Genomic DNA, 21,468 nt, shown 5'->3' with positions numbered 1-21,468 from the left:
GCCCCACGCAGGGCCCTGCTGCAGCACCCACGGAGGGTGCAGCTGCCCCGGCCTGGGAGACTTTGCACCCTGGGACTCGGAGCAGGGCCTTCCCTCTCCTGCCGTATCTCGATGCAGACCCCAGAGGAGGCCTGAGCCCTCCACGGGGGGCACTGACACCCGTGGGTGTGACGCAGGCAGAGGGCCAGAGCCCACAGCCCTCTGATCCGACTGGCCTGAGCCACGCTCAGTACCAACTCGCTTTCAGCAGAGCGTCTGGCTCTCACCTCCCCGTTTGTTCCAGGTTTCCCTTAGTCCTGAGCTTTACCGAAGCCATGCTTAGGCTCCGCTTACTAACGTGGGACGTGAAGGACACGCTGCTGCGGCTGCGGCAGCCGGTGGGGGAGAGTTACGCGGCCGAGGCCCGGGCTCACGGGGTCCAGGTGCAGCCGGAGGCTCTCGGTCAGTCCTTCCGGGAGGCGTACGGAGCCCAGAGCCGGCTCTTCCCCAACTACGGCCAGGGCCAGGGGCTGAGCTCCCAGCGGTGGTGGGCCGACGTTGTGAAGCAGACCTTCAGGCTCTCGGGCGTGCACGAAGACGGAGTCCTAACGCTGATGGCAGAAAACCTCTACCACGACTTCTGCAGCGCCCGCAACTGGGAGGTGCTGCCGGGAGCCAGCGAGACCCTGAGCCGGTGCTGCCAACGCAGCTTCTGCATGGGAGTGGTCTCCAACTTCGATAACCGGCTGGAAAACATCCTCTCCCAGTGCGACCTGCGGCACTACTTCGAATTTGTCCTCACCTCCGAGGACGTGGGCTTTGCCAAGCCGGACAGAAGGATCTTCGAGAAAGCGCTGCGCCTCAGTGGGGTCCCCCCGGAGCAGGCAGCTCACGTGGGGGACGACTACACCCGGGATTACAGGGCAGCCCGAGCCGTGGGCATGCACAGCTTTCTGCTCCGGGCTGCCGGGCAGGGCAAGGAGCCGGAGGTGCCCCCCGAGCACGTCCTGCCCACGCTCAGCCACCTCCTGGCGCTTATTGAGAAGGGGTAGCTGCGTTTCGGAGGAGGCCCAGCGCTGCTGTTGAGCAGCGAACCGGTCCTGGTGTGGGATTTCTTGCTGCCGGTTGGGCAGGGAAAAGAAGCGAGTGCTTCTGAGCGCAGGGAGCAGTGCTGCCTGCGGAGCAGGAGGGCTGCTGATGCAATAAAATGTATCTGACGCTCAGCATTGCTGCTGATGTCTTTCATAGCTCTAAAAACACTATGGAAGAGGGTCAGCGGTGGTGTCTTCCCCTAATGGAGCTGGGGACTGGGTCAAGCTGCGCTCCAGAAGGCTCATTCTGGCAGGAGGGCTGGAGGCAGACATTGAGGTTTATCCCTTCTCCGTCACCCCAGGGAGAGGCTCCAGCATCCCCCTGCACAAGCGCATGGGCAGAGCTGGGGCTGGTCCCGTCCCGGGGAGCTCTGCTCACACAGAGCACCCCGGAAACCTGCGCACAGGCCCTGCACACCTCGGTGTACCCCAGGTTTGCCACCACACCAGCGTCCCCCTCTTGCTGACAGTGCTGGCCAGGAGGCGGCTGCAGGCCTCCTGCTGTGGGCAAAACAGTCTGGAGTTGGGCAATTTCACTTAATTTAATATATTGCCAATTAACAAACTTTACAGATTTGGGTATTGAGAAATAAAGATGGCAAATTATAAACAGTTATGGAAACACCTTTCCTGCCCTTCTCCCTGGCTCAATTTCAGTCCAACACCTCTCCTTCCACCCTGCCTACGATCAGCTCCCCGTGTTTTCGCCACATCACACTCAGCCCCCCACTCCCTTTGGCGAGGCGAGGAGCAGCTCCTTGCTGCTTACTTGCTTCTTGCTTCTCTGCTCTGACTTGGGCTCCTCCATGAGCCACAGCCCCTCAGGGGTGCCCCTGCCCTGGCGTGGATCCCCCACGGGTGACAGCCCCCCGCACTGTCCCTGCGCTGGCATAGGGCAGCTCCTCCTGAAAGTCTGTCTCCAGCTGTGTCCCTGTGCCTCCTCCCTGCCGTTTCCCCAAGCACATCTCTTAATATTTCTCCTGTTTTCTAAAGCCCACCATCAGGCTGGAAAGCTGCCCTTGGGTGGAGAGGAATTAAATGGTTCACCTAAAAGCAGCTGGCAGAGCCAAGCATTACCCTGACCCCTCGTCCTGGCACAGCAGACACAGGGTGGGTGTAGCCTCCAGGAGAGGAACGCTGCCATAGAACACGTGAAGGACAGATGTAGTCTGAAGGCAGGTCTTGTCTGAACGCCGCTGTACACAAGCCAGTAGCCCTGTCTGGGCTCCTTTCCCACATAAAGGTACTGTATAGCATATAGTCACTGTACACACCATTGTATATTCACGCCCCCAGCGAGCGCAATGCTTCGCTCACTGGACCAGCGAGATGCTCTGGTGTGCCACAGCAAAGACGGGATAGAGGGGCTCCGTGAAGGTCTCCCTGTGGGAGAAGAGGATGGCGCAGGAATCGGGGTCGTAAAAGAGCACCTCCCCTCCCGCAAAGTCAACCAGCACCCCAATCTCGGCCGGAGATTTGATCAGCTCCACCGCCTGCGGGTGACCGGCGTGCAGGAACCTGAACTCCTTGTCATAGCGCGAGAAGACCCAAGAGGCGGCATTGAAGCCCAGGCGGGCTTCGTTGCCAGACCCCTTCCGCGGCAGGGAGCTGTAGCAAACCCCCAGCTTGTAGGCGCAGCTCTTCTCCACGCTGATCTTCCACGCGCAGACTCCCGAGTGGAAAGCTGCAGTAGCCAAAGCATTGGGCCAGTGGTCAAATCGCTCAGGGCAGTCTGAGTCCACCTTCGCTTTCTTGGGGCTGAAGGTCAGGGTTTTCCTGTCTTCTGACAGGCTGAGGTGGGGGCTGACAGTTTTCTCATTGAAGTGAATCTCCTGTGAGCCTGCAAGAGAAGCTACATGGTGAGCGCTGGCTCGGTGGCCCCTGCCTGAACTGCCCGAAGAAGTCACGGCCATCAGAGACACGGTCTGCTCCCCTGGGGTGACACAGTGTGGGGGTCTCGGGCTGGGTGCCAGCACGGCAGCTCCCTGCAGCCCCCCCTCTCAAGCTAGGGCCAGAGCGATGCAGAGACTCGTCAAAGCCCAGATTTCACCAGACTCCTCTCCACCCTTGCACTAGAAGTCTGCAGAGTCAGAGAAGATGCTGCTCATCTTACTCTGACCCTGGCCCAAATCCCCACAAAACAGAACCCAGCAGGTTTGGTTCATCCCGCTTTTGGGAGAGCCCCAGATCTGAGCCCCGTCCCTTCCCACCCCCATTGCGGGTGAGTAGGACCGGACTTCTTCTCCCCCAGCCCCCAGCCGGGGCGAGTGAAGAGCGTGCCAAGGATGGCAGGGCCGCTTGCAGAAAACCTGCAAAGCCGGTAATACGGGAACGAGGAGGAACAGAGAGGGCTGGGCAGGGGAAAACCCTTTCCTCCTATAAAGCCCACGCCATTAATCAACCCACCCTGAGCGCTTTTGGAGCGGCTGCAGGAGGTGGCAGCAGGCAGGAGAGATGAGCACGGCCATGCCTCGATTTGGTTTTGCTGTGAATTAAGGGGCTGCCCAGCTGCCCTTGTGCCTCAGCGGGTCTGCAGACGGGGTGCGAGTGCTGAATAACTGCACAAGCGTTCCCCTTGCTCTGTAAATTTGCTAAGCAAAGAGATCAGGTTGATGCCCAGCTGGCTCACCTGCTCCCAGGGAGACGAGTTTCTACCTGCGGGTGCCCCTCCTTGCCCTGCCTTCCCCCACCCTCACTTCATTCATTTTAGGTCCTAAACCACCATGGAAACAAGGCTGGAGCAGGTGAGTCATTTGCTCTCCTAGCCCTGCTGCCAGTAAGAGCTCTACCGTATCACGCCTGCTCTGGCCATTTCCCAACCACCCTCTGCTCGGCATCCAGCGCGTGGCAGGATGAAACCTTTATGTAATCAAACCATTACGCTGCACCCTGAACAGGGTCATCCCAGAGCCCGACCTGCTCCAGCTCCTACACGGACCCAGGTCAGCATCCCTCCGACCAGCGAGCAGCACCGCGCAGCAGCAGGGCCGGCCGAGGGGTTTCCTAGGACGGCACCTGCCCTGGTGCTCCCCGGCAGGAGACGAACGGAGGCTGAATTATCAGTTTGCACAACGTGGAAGTGCCGCATACGCTTGCACGTTAGGTGGAAGCTACTGCGGGCAACAGCGAGCAGAAAGAGGAGCTGAAGACAGCATCCCCTTCCAGCTGAAGCAGACAACCTCATTTGTTTGATGATTTATTTCTGCCCGCCACGCTGTGCCCTCCGTAGGTCTCTGCAGCTGTATTTGCCCACGCTGCCTATTTGTAGGTTGACTTTCCAGGAAGCCAAACTCTGCTATGAATTCATAGAAAACGGAGCAGTACGAGACTTCATCTTCCTCTGACAGAAGGGCCCTAAACCTCATATTGTGCAACACTCGTCTAACCTAGGTACGGGGTTGCATTCCGGTGTTCACATATAGGGATCATCTGGACGAGGAAAAACCACCCTGATGACACCCACGTAGCTTCGTTGTGGGATTATGATTCTGGGGGAGCATCTGAGGGAGGGGAAGCGCTGGCAGAGTAACAGCAGATTAATTCAGATCAGCAAATTTTCCCACACAGTCAAGTGTTTTGTCATGATTAAATCTGCCCTCCGGATGTTCCCATATATTCTGATGAACAATTCCACTGGGAATTCATCTCACCCCAAATCTATTTTCTCTGTGTACAGTGCCCATCGGAGTGGCCTTGCCACTTCAGAGAGACAAGGGATGCTGAGTAGATAAGCTAACATGGTTAACATCTCTGTCAAGTACGTATCTGTTAGCTGCAGCACATTTTACTACTTTTAAAAATCCAAGTTCCCATTTCCAAACTCACACATCTGAAATTAAAATCCTCATAGCTAGACTTAGGCACCAAGGTGGAATCCAGACCCAGCCTGGTCCCTGGGGCAGAAGGTCACCACGTGGCAGCCCAGTGTCTCAGCCACCTGGGGCGGCTTCAGTCTGTGTCACCTCTGCAGAGGGTCCTCCCTCAGGGCTCCAGCCAGCATCACCGCGTACCTGCCCCCCAGCAGGACCGATGCGGGTGGCCATGAACTGAGATCCCTCCCAGAACGGTGCCAGGAGATTTACATCATCTCCCGGTTTAAGGAAGAAGCTGCCAACCCCAAACGTAAGCGAAACAGAAGCCTGGATGCCAAGTAAAGACATCAAAGGAATCGTTTATTTTTGAGAGTGAAATGGAGGTTCTTTTGCCTGCTGGTTTCCAAGTTTTTGAGAGGCGACAGGGACAAACCGTCAAGGCTAGGAATTTACTCTTTTCAAGCAAATAAACAAGACTGCCACCAGTTCAACTGCCTTGGGGAAGAGGGATCACCAAGTGAAACATAACATTACTGCATCTTAATGAAAGCTAGGACCACTGCAGTTAATATTAAATCTCTAAGGCTAGGTCCTGGGTGGACTATGGACTAGTGAGATAAGCAAGGATATGGCAGGCGTCCTCAGCATGCAATAATGACGTGTTCAATGTAACCACAAAAAAAACCCCAAAACCCAAACCAGAGTGTAATAATAGCACCAACTACAAGGATCAAATGACTTAGAGTCATTACATTTGACAAGGATGCCATTGGGAAAGGAATCCATTAAAAAAAACATGTCACAACAAAGAGAATTAGGGAAAGGTTTCCTACATGACTTGATAGCTCCGACATCTGCTGAGAATCTGCTTGACTTTGCCAATGTACACCTGCAGGAGTTTGCATGACTGCCAGCACTCAGACTCAAAACAGAGGGAAATTAATCACAAAGGGAGAGCAACACCAGAGTTTGTAGCACAAGAAGCAAATTATGGTGTTGTCCAGGACGCACAGATTCTCAAGCTAATAGTGGAAAACAGAAGAGCAATAAAAGCCAGAAGCGCACACCTTGGAGAGGGACCTGGAAACAGGGAAAAACTGTGAACCGCTCATCAGCATCAACAGCGAGATGAGCAAAAACCAAAGGTTAATGCAAAAGCCTTGGGAAGATGACCCCAGGGATTGTGCATGAGGTGGCACAAAGGACAAATGTTTTCAAATCATGAAGGATATTGCCACCTTTGAGGAACAAAAAAATATATTTGAAACGCTCTAACGATGGCCTGGAAAGCAAGAGTAAAAGCAAACATTTCACAATCAGCAATTCAAGCAGATCACAGCCGGAAGACGAAGGTCTCTCCCTGCTCAACAGAGCCGACACCAACCTGGTAAAACTGTACCAGAGCATGTCACTGGCCTGACAAACACCTCCGACGCAACCTCAGCTGTACGGCAAGAGCTGAACCAGATCACAAACGTCTCTAACAAACCACCAGCTCGTGCACAGCCACAATCTCAGCTTATGATCAGAAAGCTACTGCATTTACTCACTTCTCATTCCAGCACGTCAGAGTGTCTCACAGACACCATGCAGGTGAGTTCACCCTCTTTTAAAATCACCAGCCAGCCAATGCTAAACGTGGTAAAGAGGAATTTCTGTGACAGACTCCTACGGCAGCATCAGCTTCACTGCTGTCACCAAGTGACCCAGGAAATAGCAAAAGAAACCAAGTGAGGTTAATCAACAGAGCGGATAAAAGACACAGTCTTTTCAAACCCCTGTTCTCCTCTTAGCCACAACCAGCTGCTTCGAGCCACTGTTTCCTCTCCCAAACCTCCTACAGCTGCTGCTGCTCCCCTGGCTGGGGGGCTCCAAGCAACGAGCAGGGGCTGGGACAGCAGAGGAGGGCAGGATGCCCCATGTCCTGGGCAGGACACAGCATCAGGATGTTTTGACAGAGCATCGGGATGTTTCGACACAGCATCAGGATGTTTCTTTGGGCACAACATGAATAATCATGCAGGAATCCCCAGAGAGTGTGAGACCTGAGCGAGACACTGACCTGCGATGCAGCAGAGAACAGCAGAGGCCCATAGTCGATGCAGCAGTGGACTCTGAACACAGGTCTGATTAAAGTTTAACTTCAGGGACTCCTGTGGCTCTAAGATCCCCTCCGCCACCTCTGTCCTAGCAAAGGAACACAAGAGTTATTTCGAAATGCAATGATTTATTGACCAGTGCTGGGAGGCGTTTAAGATCACTAGGAAGTATGACAGAAATATGAGCTGGAGCAGTTGCAAGAGGAGCACTTGCTGTGGAGAAACTGCACTGGACAAACTGGCTTCTGGACAAACTCTCCTCCCAAGGGATACTTTCAGTTGGCTTTGATTACAGTCCCTTCTGAAAGGACTTCAGTGTTTCAAAACACAATCCCAGCAGCCTGAGTCAACAGCCTCCTCACTCAGCAGACACAGATTAAACGTGCCTGAGAGCGGCCATCAAGGTACAAGAGGAGCACAATGAACAGGCTGCAGTGAGAGAATCAGATTTCCCTCTTTATCGACAAAGCTTTGCTGTCAGAGCAGAGGGGGATACAACAGGAGAGCAAGATGGGACTCCAGGCTTCATACAGCACAGCAAGGAGACTGAGGATTTGCTGAGTCCTGTGGCCTGCAGTACACACATGAACTCATGGTTGTAAGTAAAGGCTCTGGCACTGGCTGCTGTGCTGTGCTGTGGCCGATTTCTTACTCTCCACAGGCAGGCTCCAGGCAAAAACACTCCTGAAAGTCCTCTGGGTAGCAGAGTCCAACCAGTGCTAGCTACCACCCTTGCAGCAGCCACGGAAATAAATGCCTGTAAAAATGCAGCCACCAAGCTGCCTTCTCAAGGAAGGGCAGCCCAACGTTACTGATGATGACTCAGAAATGCTGACACCTGCATTTGGTTCTCCCCTCTGCGCAGCCTCTCTGTTGGGGAAGGAGGCAGCGCGAGTGCGGAGCCTGGGCGCACCGTCCCTCTGGGCAACGCTGTGCCAGCAGCCCCCCAGGCACGGAGCACGCCAGCTTTCCAGGTGGACCATCCTATCTCCTGCCAACAGGCCAGGGACAGGCTTGCTCCATCTCCCAGGGAGCCCTGTGGAGTTTACTAAGGAGCTGGAGAAGGTCTCCCGTAAGCAAGGGCCCGTAATCTGGCAATGCCTCCGGGGAGACGTTGCACGTGGAGCCTTTCTAGGTGCCAGGACCTCTCCATCTTGGGCTGCAGCGCAGCACGTGAAGCAGAGACAAGAGGCCACGCTGGCATCTCTGTGCTCTGTCCTTGTCCTCAACAAAAGCAGTGCGAGAGAGGAAAGAGGGGGTGTCACCTGCTGCCTGAGCAATGGCGTGCTGCCCACAGCGGGAGCCACGGAGGGTGCAGGCAAGCTTGGAGCAGGGCCAGGGAAAGGACCAGGAGCAGCCAGGTACTAACCTCTCGAAGATGTCTTGTTCTGCACGCTGGGGACAAGGAAAGAAAGAGTCATCACAGGTGAAATCCCCACAGATAAAATCCCAAACACAGGCTGGGGCACAGCAAACCTGGGACCCAGGGAGCACTATTCTCCTTCCTGACCCAGAGAAACCACTCCTCACCCCAACGCGGGGCCTGGGGAGCAGGGGGAACATCCAACATCCATCTTCTTCAGCTGCAGCGCTTTCCACTCCCTGACTCAGAAAATGAGTGGGAATGGCTGAGGGTAATATATCTTGTACATCTAGCTAGGGGTAATGTCTGCTGCACCAGTGGGACTGGGTGGCTGGGTGACAATCAGCTCAAGAAGGGCACAGGAGTATCCAGACAGCCTGCCACCGCTCTGCTGCACGTGCAAGCTATGCGAGAGCAGAAGACCACAAGAGCTGGATCGTCTGTCGCAAGGGAAACATGTGGGAGAGCTGAGGCAGGTGGAAAGTCTCGAACCCACAAAGAACCAGCTCTGACTCCATACCCTCTGGTAGACACCAGCCTGGCTGCATCTGGGAGCTCTCACCCTGCACCCTGCCTTGCCCAGAGTGTGAAAGCCCCAGCCCTGAGGTCCCTCCTCCTCCCCCGCCCCGTTAGGGCACACTGCAAGAACATCCTGTGCTTGCAGCAAACAACCCCCAAAGCTTTCAATAGGGGGTGAAGCTGCAGAGGACCTAAGCCAAGAGTCAGATAACCTCGTGATCAGTCCCACTTGTTTCTGTACCCGCCAGCAATGGTGCGTTCTCAAGGTACAGCCCAGTTAGCAAAGTGTTAGGAAAATATTTGATCCCTGCAGGGTGCTCTACATGCATTCCACTTCCCTGTGACATGACACGTATCGATTCCTGTTAGGCACAAATACCAACACCAACGATCCAAGGTGGAGAACGTATGATTGCAATTTCCCCTCCACTTCGTGGCAAAAGGAGAAATTGAGGGAGTCTCTGCTTTCTGCCACAGGCATCTGATGGATCTTGCTTTCCAAGCTCTGCTCTCTACAATGTGGCCACAGCCCAGCCAGCTAAGGTGCTGGGGCAGGACAGGAGCTGCATTTCCCACCAAAGGAACAGCCATCTACCTTCTGTCCGTGGGATCAGATCTGTTTTCCAAGCAGAGCTGCTGCCCCCCTCTTCACAAAGTTAGATGTGGCAAGCAGAGACTTGGAAGCAAGGAAGAGGAGGTGCAATGCCTACCCACTCGCATCTGCAACGAGGGGAACTGCTTGGGTAAACCAAGACAATTTAATAGCCAGAAAAGGACCTGAGCGAAGGGAAGCACAGGCTGCTTTGCACAGTAAATATCCCAAACAGAGGTGTGCCAGACAACAGGGCAGACCTTCAAGAAGAGCTGCAGGTGCTCCCAAGGGTCACGCTTTGATTAAAACTAGACAAAACACTAGAGAACCGGTGGCTCAACTGACTGCTGTAAGAGCAGCTCTCAACCCATAGCTGTCCTGGCTGTCAAGCCTAAGGGTATCTGAGAGCTGGCAGCTTCAAGCCAAGAGCTTGGAGACCCGAGCCTGGGTGGTTCTGAACCTCACTGCAAGCAAAAGCAGAACTGGGCAGAGCAGGCGCTCTAGGAACCACCGAGGCTTGTCAGGACCAGGTGAAGGAGGTTCCTCGAGCTAGACCTGCAAACATAGGTCCTGTCCAACTCTGCCTCCTTGCTGTCAGTGCAGCAAGCTGCTGAACACCGTATTTAAGTCCCATAATATCCACGATAAAAAGTCTAGGTCAATTCTGGGCTGGCTGACCTGTCCCTCGGTACAAGGAGCAGTACTCACCACCAGGCCCTGGTCATCCAGGTTGGTGATCATGTCCACCAGGTAGGTTCGGAGGGCAGCCAGCTTCTGTAAAGCCTCAGTCCAGTGCACCCGCTGGGTCAGGATGCTCTGGTGCGCCCGCTCCTCCTCCGCGTGCACCTTCTCCAGCAACCGCTGTTCTTCATTTTCACACGCGTTCCCCACGAAGATCAGCCTCTGGATTACCAGCTCCCGCGCCGCATTGGCTGCGTTCTGCCAGAGCAAGGAGAGAGGAGAAACATCAGCCTTGCTTCAACCCCAACAAGAGCACCAATGCTTCTGCCAGCTTTCTGTGGCCTCAGCTGTTAAGATGACTCTGTTAATTGACCCCAAGGCACAGTAATCATCACGATGCAAGCAGAGGTAAACGGGACAACCAGTCCCAAACCCGCCTAGTGCCTCCTGCCCTAACCCTGGTACCTAAGTGACAGCCAGCGAGGCATCAGAGTCCCATCCCTCAGAAGATCTTCCTGGATTCGCTATTAGCGAGAAACAGAGCCACCACAAGAACTGTCTTTTGTCCTCAGTGACAGTGAGGCACAAATAAAATCAGGAATCGGTAAGGCACTGGTCCTAGTGGGATGTTTGATGGCTGTACACTAACACCAAGACATTTATTGTTTGTGTATATTTTTTAGGCAGATGAAGCAGGAATCGCAGGCGCACCCTGGCACTCCACTTGCACAAGCTGTGGCGTAGGAGGGGGACAACGCCTGCACACCAACGAGCCCACCATGAGCTCAGCATCTCCGCCGGGAACGGCGGACACGGCAGCACGTGGGGCCAGCACGCTCCACACTGTGCTGGGAGAAGGGGCAGGGACTTACCAGGACGCCCTGGTCCTTGGCAGGCAGCACCTCGTCCACGTGCCGGGCAATGGCAGCGCTCTGCAGCTGGAGCCGCTCGCACCGGTCCACGATCTTGTTCTGGAACGCAGAGCGGCGGGCAGCGCGCAGGCCTCGACAGGGCGATGGCGGCCCCGAGGCCCCTGCTCAGCCTGCCCAGCCAGCCCCCGCCAGGTCCCCACCCGGCCCCATGCCTCCCGGGCCTCATGCACCACCCCACAGAGAGCCCCCTTCCCCACAGGGGACCCCTCACACAGCCCCACACCCCAACAGGGAACCCACACAGCCCCCCACCCTGCCAGGAGCCCCACAGACAGCCCTCCTTCCCACGGGGGACCCCTCATGTGGCCCCACACCCCACCAGGGGCCCCACATGGCCCCACACCCTGCCAGGTTCCCCACAGAGAGCCTCCCCCTACCCACGGGGGACCCCTCACACGGCCCCACACCCCACCAGGGCCCCCACACCCTGCTAGGCACCCCACAGAGAGCTCCCTACCCACGGGGGACCCCTCACACGGCCCCACACCCCACCAGGGACCCCACACGGCCCCACAGCCCACCAGGAGCCCCACAGCCAGCCCCCATCCCCACGGGGACCACGTGCCTGGCTCCCCACCCCACCAGGGGCCCCACAGAGAACCCACCTCCCCACGGGGACCCCTCACGCAGCTCCACACCCCGCCAGGGACCCCCACGCCCCACCGGAACTCCCCAGGCGACCCCAGACCCACGCGCGGCCCCTCTCCGCCCGATCCCCCCGCCGCAGGCAGCCCCACAGCCCCGGGCTCCCCTCCGCCGCCGGCGGGCAGCGGGGAAGGGCCCGGCCCGAGGCCGAGGCGCCCCCGGGGCAGGGGCAGGGGCAGGGGCAGGGGCCCGCTCCCCGCCCGCCGCCCCCCCTCACCCGCAGGGCCGCCGCCCGCTCCGCCAGCGCCCGCGGCCGCGGCCCCGCGCCGCGCTGGGCCATGCTGCGCCCCGGCACCTGCCCCGGGGCGGCGGCGGCCCCGCCCGGGCCGCGCACACCGCTCCGCCCCGGCCGCCGCGGAGGAGCCGGGCGGCGCGGCCGGGCGGGACGGGACGGGACGCGACGGGGCGGCGGGGCCCGGCCCGGCCCCCGGTGAGTGCGCGGCGGGGGCGGCTCCGCACGGCCCGGCACGGCGGGTTCCCGGGGCTGGGGCTGGGCTGGCTGCCCCGTAGCCTTCCCGTGGGGCTGGGCTGGCTGCCCCGTAGCCTTCCCGTGGGGCTGGCCCGGCTACAGGGACCCGTGTCGCCTCCGTATCCTTACCAGGGGCTGCCCCGTGGCCTTCCTATGGGGTTGCTCTAGGGACCTGTGTGGTCCCCATACCCTTCCCAGGGGCTGTCCCGGCTATAGGGACCTGGACTGCACCCGCCCTGCACCCGCCCGGCTGCCCCACATCCTACTCGTGGGGCTCCCCCCACCGACAGGGACGCGGGATGCACCCATCTACCGCCCACGGGATGCACCCATCTACCGCCCACGGGGCCACCCCCGCCTACAGGGACCTGTGTCATTGCCGTGGGGTCACCCCTGGCTATAGGGACTCGGGGCTGCCCCTGTGTCCTCCCCAAAGACGGTTAAAGACCCCTCTTCTGAAGGGTATTTCACACCCCGTGAACGTGGGGAGAGGGCTCTGCTATGATTTCCGTGCCCGCTGCTGTGGATATTGTCATTTCCATATGCCGTGGTACGGATTTCACTGCAGTGCCTGGGCAGGCTTAGGCAGCAGCATGGGTTATTTTTTAAAAACAATTTAGTAAAAAAATGTTTTTGATTTCTGTTAAGCAATGCATTTGGGGCGAAGGGAGGATATGAGATCCTCCAGCGTGAAATTCAGTCTTCTGGAGGTGTAGCTTTGTATGGATCAGTTGCTGCAGGACATCCCTGTGTTATTAGACAACACATCCCTGTGTTATTAGAGAGCTTTGTGATGGGCCAGGCTCATGATAAATGTGTAGGGAAGCCTGCCAGGTAGTAAAACCTCAGATGAACACCCTGCCCGAGCAACTACTGTTCTCGTTCAGGATTCAGAAAAATCTGCTCTTTTTTGCAGTGGGCGAGAGGCAGGAGAGCGCAGTTAGACACAAGACAGACCTCCTGCTTTCCTTGCAGCCTCCCGCGGTTGCCGACACCTCTCTGCCTTAATCCAGCTCGGTTTGAGCTGATGTGTGGGTAGAGACGATTGCACGTGTACGTTAACCACATGAGTGGGGAAACTAACTGCTGGTTGGGAAACACGGTAATCATCATAATTAAAAACTCAGAATTTACGTCTTAGCTTTTTCCTAGAATCTTGTTTTGCAGGAGAAACAACTTCCAGAGTTCTCCTGTTGCCAAAGAAAAATCATGTTTGTTCCTAATGTACTGAAGCAATTTGGACACTCGGTCTGATTGAAAGAAGTAAATTGGTGAATTATCACTGCCCCTCAACTGTGAGATTTATCGTTCTTCACATCTTTTGAACATGCAAACTCATGGATAGAACAGGCGGCGATTAACTGGGTATTACTAATTGCTAATCACGAAGGCTGTCAGGGTAAAATGAGAAAGGGAAAGTTTTGTAGAAACCCCGCCCCTCGTGCTTAGTGCTTCCAGTATTTGTTTTTCAAGTTTTTGTGGGCAGAGCCTTGCAGCAGGTTTTGTCTTTGCTGGAACAAGCAGGTGGGGGTTTTTTTCTGATTTTTATTAGCAAAGTACTGCTGACCCAGAAGACGGGAATGCCAACATACACCTAGTGCAGACTAAATCCAATTAGTGTGTCTTGAGCTAAGAAGAAGTCATTCCCTGTCATTGAAACTGGTTTCTGCTCGGTCTGTGACCCGTGAGGATAAGAGGGAGAGATGCTGCCTTGGCCCGAGCCCTGCTCTGCCAAAGGCTCTTCCACCCGGACGGATGCTCGTGCGGGGACTGGCTGTCGTGGTGCCGCTTGTGAAGGGATGCCCTGGGACGGGGCAGGCTGGTCTCAGCCTGGACAGCCAGTATTTTTTTGCTGACTGCATCTGGGTTATCAAGAAGGTCTTGTCTGGCCTGGACCTGCCGTTGGAGTTTGGACATAGAAGCTGCTGTTCCCAAAGTGTTCCTCAGCCTATGGAAAGACCGCTTCAAGCTTTACATGAAGTCAGGCTGGTCCAGTTAAGTTCGGGCTGCCTGTGACTGCAGTTATCTTGGTCTAGAGATACAGTCCCACCAGCCAGCTGTATGAACTTCAGTCTGAAGGTGTTTGCATTCACCAGTCTAGAGACTGGGATCTCCAGGAAATATGGAAGTCAAGAGCAGGTACTGGAGTAAGAGGAGGCGTAAGGTGCTAGAAGAATTATAGGCAGCAGCTCCATCTCTACTGTGGCCTCACCAAGCTTGGATATTTTTAAAGCTCAGCTGTAAGGTCCCAGGAACTTCTCCTCTGAAGCTGGCTCTGCTCTAAGCAAAAGGTTTGACCAGGGAGCTCCAGATGTCCCCTCCTCTGAGGTTTTTCCTCTTATTCTAAGTGAAGTTAAGGTGTAGATAAGGTGTTATCAGCACCTTATCCCATATATGTAACAAGAAGAAACCTCTCTGGATTCTCAGTAACGCTGTGTCTCCTCACCCACAGGTCATGTCCCAGCAGCAGGTGCCTGAGGTGCTGGTGTGATGCTCACTGCTGCTCCATAGTGGGGGCTGTGCTCGTCGGCAGGGCTATGGGGAAGCTGCAGAGTAAAATCAGCTTCCACACCTCCAAATACAGGTAAAACAACCCCAGATGATCATGTCTTAAGTTAATAAACCAGTTAAGAGAGCGAATAGAGAACAGCAAATGAACAGAGGACACAGCAAGCACGTGGTTTTAGTTTCATTATTGAATGTATGAATCAGATTTTCATTTTTGGCCCTCGCTTCTAAAGTCTGCTCAGCTTCTTTGGGGGACTGAAATCCAAAATGTAGCTGAGCATGTAAATGTGGCCAGTGGTTGTGCTCTGTGATGGCTAAGGCAGAGCTCTGAAGGCTAACAGCTCCGGGGGTGGCTGTTTGGCCCAAATATCCAAACTGCTTCATTGTCTCTTTAGAGGCTGTCATCAGCTTTCATGGGGAAGCTGAAATAATTCGGTGTGTGGCAGCAAGGTGGGCGAGCTCTGCCTGGAGATCAGCTGAGAGCGCAGGGTGGCAGCAGGGGGGACTCGGCGTGCTTGGCAAGGCTGGTGTCGGAGCAAAGGAGAGCAGCAGAGCCTGAAAGGTGTTAGTGGAAGTGGAGGCTGGTAAGATCAAAATTTCTTTTCTTCTTTGCACCAGCATGGAGTGAGTAAACATCTAAATATTTAGCAGCTCTAGAGGTGGAACAGGTCTACTCCTTCTCACCTAGTCCAGGAGATGCATTTGTCCATTCACAGCTTCTCTTCGGCTTTCCAAAGGCAGACGCTGTCACTCTCCAGCCCAGCCAGTGGTGCCATCTCCCAGACCTCGGTCTCACTGGGGAGCAGCACCCTGCCTTTGCGTTAAAGCACCCTGCAGCTCCCGCCGCTGTCTCTCTGCCTGCTGCAGGGCCGATGGCTCCGTGGAAGAGACAGGACCTGTTCGAGCCGTCCAGCAGCACGGCCCCACGCACACCGATGCCGTCACTTCTGTGGCTGCTCTCAAACCAGACCTGTGCGTGTCAGGAGGAAGGGATAAGGTGAGGTACCTGCTGCCACGGGGCACGAAGCACAGTCACAGGCAGGAAAATGTATTGACAGGTTAGGAAAATAAGGTTTAAATGTGAGCTTTAAACATTTCCATGAATGGTAACAACTTTGTCAGCTCCTGAATTTAGAAAGAAAAGATGAGCTTAGAGTGAGGGCACACACTGAAGCACATTGAATCAAATTTTATAACCTCTCCAGAGCTCGGATCACATCAAATGCTCTCACCCAGGCTTGGAATCACTGGACCAGCCCTTCTCTTATGTTACCTGGCAATGGACGGGCTCTAAAGACAGTTGTATATGCTGTAGGAGCTCAAACCCAGAAGAACCCGTTCCCTCTCCAAGCTTGGGCTGTGCATGGGTCTCGGTATAACGTAACCAAGAACGTGCACAATCCTCCTCACCGGCTCTCCTGCTGCCGCTGCTGATTGCCTCTCCCTGCTCCTCCGCAGAGCGTGGCTGTTTGCAGCTGGAGGTCCGGGGCTGTGCTGCAGCGGTTCATCGGGCACGAGCGGGAGGTCACCAAGGTGAGCAACAACTGATCGAGTGCGGTGGGGCCTCTGGTACTGTTACCTGTCAGAACTGGGGAGCCAGGAATGATGGAGCGACAGTTTGTCATCCACAGAGGGCTTGCTTTGCTCCGTCAGAAAGAGGGAGCGGGGTATCAGAATGCGTTAGGTTTTTCCCAAGGTCCCAGCTGGCCAGGGAAGCAGCATGGCGTGGTTACATCCAGACTAAACAGGGCTCCAGGAGGCTTGGACATGTGCTTATCTTCCCCTCCAAGAGACTGTGTAGCAAAAACTCAGGGTTAATTACTAGGTCCAGTTTTTGATTCAGAGATGCCATTCACTTTTCTTCTTCTAGACTCCTCGTTATTCTACAGATCAGCCATGCCTAGGAACAGCAGGGCTTTAATTTTCCTTCTGGCATCCTGATTACAAAGCCAAACACGCTACTCAGAGAGCAGACATGCAGGGGTGTATGCACGTGTGCGCGGCATGGCCGGTGCGCCTCTGGCTGGGGACAGCCCCAGTGGGTCCCCTGTGCTGTGGGTATTGGAGGGACGAAGGGGGCTTCATTCATCCCGGTGCTCAAAGCAACTGTGCACTGGGCTCATTTGGGTTTTTAAGGAAGTTTTTCCCATAAAATTAATTGTTTCTGAGAACAAGATCCGAGAACACCCATCCACCATCCAGCTCCCTGGTTCTGAGAGGACGTGGGTCCCGCTAGTGGGTCGCACACCCCAGCTGCCTGACATTCCCCTCCACGACACGCACAGCCACAGTACGGGCTGCAGCAATTGCACTCTGGCTGAGCGGTTTCTCCTGGCCCCACTGTGCTGGGATTTGCCTGTGGCCAGGATCCGGCAGAGCAGAAGCAAGCAGGAGTTGCAGCATGAGCGTCGGGCAATCCGGCATGTGCACATCCAGCATGGACAAAACAGGGTTTGAAGGTCAGGCTCTCCCCAGTCACGTTTCTGCACGTCTTGGGCTTTGACACGACAGCAGGAGTGTTGTGCTCTCCCCGCGCACAGCTGAGCTGGGTGGGGAGGCTAACTGGCTTCTCTCATCTTGTTCTTGGCAGGTCACCTCTGGCCTTGACTCAAACAGAGTCTTCAGTGCATCCCGGGACAAGACGGTGATGATGTGGGAGCTTCACGGGACTTCGGGGCCAAGCCAGCACTTCCCAGGACATGACCTGGTTGTTACTGGACTGGCCGTGAGCCCGGGTGAGGGATGACACGCTCCCATTCCCCAGGGATTTATTGACAACTTTTCTTGATTTTTTTTAATGTTAACTTGTGGTTGCAGATGCCTCCCAGCTGTGCACGGGTTCACGAGACAACACCGTGTGCAAGTGGGACACAGAGACCGGAGAGTGTCTGGGCAGAGCCGCTATCTCCAGGAATCTGGTAGGAGCCGCTGGTTCCTTGCATCCTGTCATGGCACCTTGCTGCCTACTCGGTTATTTCGCACATGAAGCCATGTAGAGTGAATTTGCTCTGAGCCTGGTGCTAGAAGCCCCTGAGGCACTGCTCAGGTTGCCTGTGTGCTTGGGGAGACCAAAGCTTGAGGCTGGTTACTCTGTTCTCCAGGTAACAACAAATCCAGGAGCACAAAGATACCAAGAGACATACGGCAATTCATTAATGCTCTAACTCAGAGCTGTTAGGAAGCACATTGTGCCGTGGGGGCTGCATTCCCTTCTGTTCCAGCCCAGCAGTGGAGCTGGTATGGGTACCGTCTTCTGGTGCCCGTGGTACCCCTATTCCCACGGCTCTGTGTCCTGTTGAGCTGTTGACACCTCCCTGCCTGCAAATAACCCCCCGTAACCACGCTGGGATTGAACCTGGTAGGGGAGCAGCATTGGTGGGAAGCAGAAAAATACTTTATCCAACATTTCCTGCTCACAACCCAGCACAAGGAGGGAGAGGATGGGAGCTCGGTGGCTGTGTATCTACAGGCAGACGCCAGCCTGGGCTGCACGCAGAGGTGGGCTTCTGCTCATCCTTTCCTCTCCGCAGGTCACACATCTGTGCTGGGTTCCTGGGGAGCCTTACGTCATCCAGACCTCAGAGGATAAAACAATCAGGTAAATTCTACGTGTGGCCACAGAGAAGGGAGTTACAGCCTGGGGCACTGGGGATTATGGAAGATGCCAGTGCACAAGGGGCTGTTTCTTTGGCTGTTTGTCATTGCCACCTGGTCTCCCATAGCCTGCTGGGGTGGCTAGAAGCCACTTTCCAGCTTGCCTGGGTCTTGGAGTGTGGTCTCTTGCCAGGGGAGGACAGTATGGGGACACCCGTGGCTGTAAGCAGCACTGGGTGGTGACTGCGGGTAAAAAGGAGAATTTATAAAAAAAAGAATGCTCAGCACAGCTGCTCTGGCTAAAGATTGATCCAGGACAGATAAATGCAAGGATGCAGTGAGAGCTTTGGGAGCTCAGCTTGCTGGGAGGAAGGAGGGCGACTGCCCCATGAGGGATGGCAGCAAGGGCAAAGCGTGAGGGCACAGCGAGGGCGTGCGGGAGGGCATGGAGGGAAGCCCATCGTGGCACTGATGCGTCAGAGTCCCCCTTCCCCACTCCTGTTCCTGCCAGGATCTGGGACAGCCGGGAGCTGCAGGTGGCACACACGTTTCCAGCCAAGCAGCACATTCAGACGTGCTGCGACGTGAGCCATGACGGGCGGTACTGCCTCAGCAGCAGCAGCGGCTCTGCTGGGGAGGGCGGCGAGGCAACTGTGAGTTTGCTGGGCAACAAGTCCTGCTTGTTCTGGTTTTTCTCCAATGTCCACGGCATACAGCGGAGGGCAGCAGGTCAGTGCTCCAAGGATCTGCTTGCTCCCATTGCGTTGGCCTTATGCTGGTGGCACCAACCAGGGCCAGAGCTTAGTGTCATTCTGCTTGTCCCTTTGGTAAGTCTTCTGCTCAGAGAATACCTGAGGAGATATTCTTCCTGATTAAAGCACTGGGATTTTATTTCAGTAATGGCATCAAGGAGCACGAGGTTCTTGCAGAAAGCCTGTAAGGGACCCCTTGCTCAAGGTGTTTCCAAACCAGGGATTCAATCCTGCAGGTTCTCAGCCCTGTGTGTGAGCATCAAGAGGATGAGACCATCCCATCCCAGGGAGAGCAGGGCTGAGGCCGGGAGCAGGCTGGAGATGTGGCTACCTGCCCACACAGTCTTAGCCCACCCACTCTAATGGGTGTGAGCACATGCTCAGGTAGTCACCAATGGTGAAAACCCTTCAGGGTTTGAAGTTCTCCAGGACTGTGAGCGTGAGACAAAGGCAGTAGACATGGTACTCTGAGGATTGGCAAGGAGCTCTTTATCCAAAACCATCTTCCTTTCTTTGTAAAACAGCTCCATGTTGGCAACTGACAGTAACAGAGCCTGAGCTCTAAACGCTGCCCATTGCCTTGCAGCTGTGGGACCTACGGCAGACGAGGAACCAAGTGCGCGAGTACAAAGGGCATTTCCAGACCACGACCTCGTGCGTTTTCCTTCCACGGGGCCCAGCTCTCGCCCCCAGCATTGCCACGTCCTCGTACGACAGCACAGTGAAGGTCTGGGACCGCGACACTGGAGGTAGGGGAGGGTCCTGCCCACTCAGTGTGCCTTACCCTGGGATAACAAAACTGCTTCCTTTGTTTCTGTCTCCTGGTGGTAATGGGCACAATGAAGCCTGAACTCTCTGGGTTTTACTCTAATCCAGCTGCAGGGCAGGGTGGAGATATGCCCCAGAGCAAACCCAGGAGCTTCTGCTTGTCCTCCAGCGAAGGAGGGTGTTTGGGTGCGTAACGTTGGAGGTGACGGGTGTCCTTCCTAAACTAAAAAGAATTAATGACAAGATGGCTTTTGAAGTTTAGCAATGAAAGGACAAGTGATAAAAATCAAAAAGAACAGAGGAACTCCAGGGCTTTCTGCAGATATAAGTGGAAAGTTGTATAGAACAGAAGTTGTGCTGGAGGATAGAGGGCTGGTCAGCAGCTGCCCTCACTTGGATCATCCTCTTGAAGGGGAATCGCGGGCATTTCGGGGTTAACCCTGCTTGCTGGAGTACTTGGTGAGGGCTGAGTCCTCACCTGTGCTGGACACAAAGGCTGTTTACCTGCCAAGCCCTGCCATAGCAGCAGGCTTGTTAGGAACGAATGCCTTGCGCAGAAGGCAGAGACCTCTTGGGAAGCAGTTCAGGTTCACAGGTGTGCTCTGAATGCAGTAGAAGTCATCAGCATTAGACACCCCCCGTGGCTAAGCACCTCTCCAAAGGCACTTACTGAACACAGGATGAAAATAGAAACCTGATCTCCCACAGAAAAGCTCTCACCTTCTGTTTCACTCACCTCTTCTTTCACCCTGGTGCCTGCGCACGCCGAGACAGCAGCGGGGTTGGCAGCAGCTTTGTTTTGATCCTATTGCCTTCACAGCTGGGTGACCTTCACAGCCCTCAGCCTTAATTCAGGTGCTCTTGAAAGGGTGTAAGTCACCACGAGTTGCCTGTAGGTCCGTGTCAAATGTGGCTCTGGTAGCAGCTCAGCGTGGGGTTGGTGTCTCTGCACAAATACTGCCTCAGGGTATTTAATAATAGGCACAAACAGAAGGGCTGATGTGGTGCTGGATGTTGTAAATCTTATTTCTGTTTCTCTTCTGGTGATGTAACAAAACTGCATATTGAGTGTAGCACAGCCCTTAGGAAGAATTTTTCTGGACCGTAAGCAATTTGGGAGAAAAAGGCATGTTGGGAATGCCTCCCTGCGAGCCCTGCAGCTCTGCCCAGTGGGGTCTGTCTGTCCATCCATCCCTGCTTCCTCTCCAGGGAAGTAGCAGAGCTGGATCCACATTAGCTGGGCAATGCACAGATCCCCTGTGGGACTTACAGAGGTGGAGGGTCTCTCTTCCAGAGGGCACGTCCCAACGTCTTTGGATGCAGGGATCTGGGACAGCGAGGGGTGCAGCTCACCCTCCTCGGGTGAGCAGATGGACGCACATGGGCAGAGCCAGGAGGTGGGAGGTTGGTGTGTGGTCGTGTCTCATCTCAGCAAACCAAGTGTCCCGAGTGACTCCTCTCTTCCCTCCCCAGCCTGCCTGGCCACCTTGTGCCTCGAGGGATCGGGACCGCTGGCCTCGCTGGCCGTCTGCGACAGCTCCACGCTGCTCTGTGCCAGTTTTAAGTCAGGAATTCACGTACTCCAGATGAGTGACCATGCGGAGCTGGTGCTGGAGGAGGTGGCAGCGTTTTGACCATAGTAACCTTTCTGACAGAGACTGCCC

General features: G+C 55.4%; 3 protein-coding genes across 3 annotated transcripts; 2 read left to right on the top strand and 1 right to left on the bottom strand.

Annotated features, from left to right (window-relative positions):
- The first annotated feature begins 6 nt into the window (after positions 1–6).
- Positions 7–1,664, top strand: HDHD3 (haloacid dehalogenase like hydrolase domain containing 3). Its single transcript, XM_072883218.1, has one exon. The coding sequence runs from the start codon at positions 315–317 to the stop codon at positions 1,029–1,031; it is 717 nt and encodes a 238-aa protein (XP_072739319.1). The 5' UTR covers positions 7–314; the 3' UTR covers positions 1,032–1,664.
- A 719-nt stretch (positions 1,665–2,383) lies between these two features.
- On the bottom strand, positions 2,384–11,993 carry BSPRY (B-box and SPRY domain containing). The gene is made up of 6 exons (XM_072883242.1): positions 11,931–11,993; positions 11,009–11,107; positions 10,164–10,394; positions 8,351–8,376; positions 6,945–7,069; positions 2,384–2,910 (listed from the first exon to the last, which is right to left on the bottom strand). The coding sequence occupies exons 1-6, from the start codon at positions 11,991–11,993 to the stop codon at positions 2,384–2,386; spliced, it is 1,071 nt and encodes a 356-aa protein (XP_072739343.1).
- A 2,726-nt stretch (positions 11,994–14,719) lies between these two features.
- On the top strand, positions 14,720–21,438 carry WDR31 (WD repeat domain 31). The gene is made up of 9 exons (XM_072883253.1): positions 14,720–14,766; positions 15,558–15,687; positions 16,149–16,223; positions 17,281–17,425; positions 17,508–17,608; positions 18,221–18,288; positions 18,796–18,937; positions 19,623–19,785; positions 21,278–21,438. The coding sequence occupies exons 1-9, from the start codon at positions 14,720–14,722 to the stop codon at positions 21,436–21,438; spliced, it is 1,032 nt and encodes a 343-aa protein (XP_072739354.1).
- Positions 21,439–21,468: the final 30 nt, after the last annotated feature.

Source organism: Ciconia boyciana, chromosome 18 (genome assembly GCF_034638445.1).
Source record: "Ciconia boyciana chromosome 18, ASM3463844v1, whole genome shotgun sequence".
In the NCBI taxonomy this organism is placed as follows: Eukaryota; Metazoa; Chordata; class Aves; order Ciconiiformes; family Ciconiidae; genus Ciconia; species Ciconia boyciana.
This window is presented reverse-complemented; position numbering and strand designations above follow the sequence as displayed.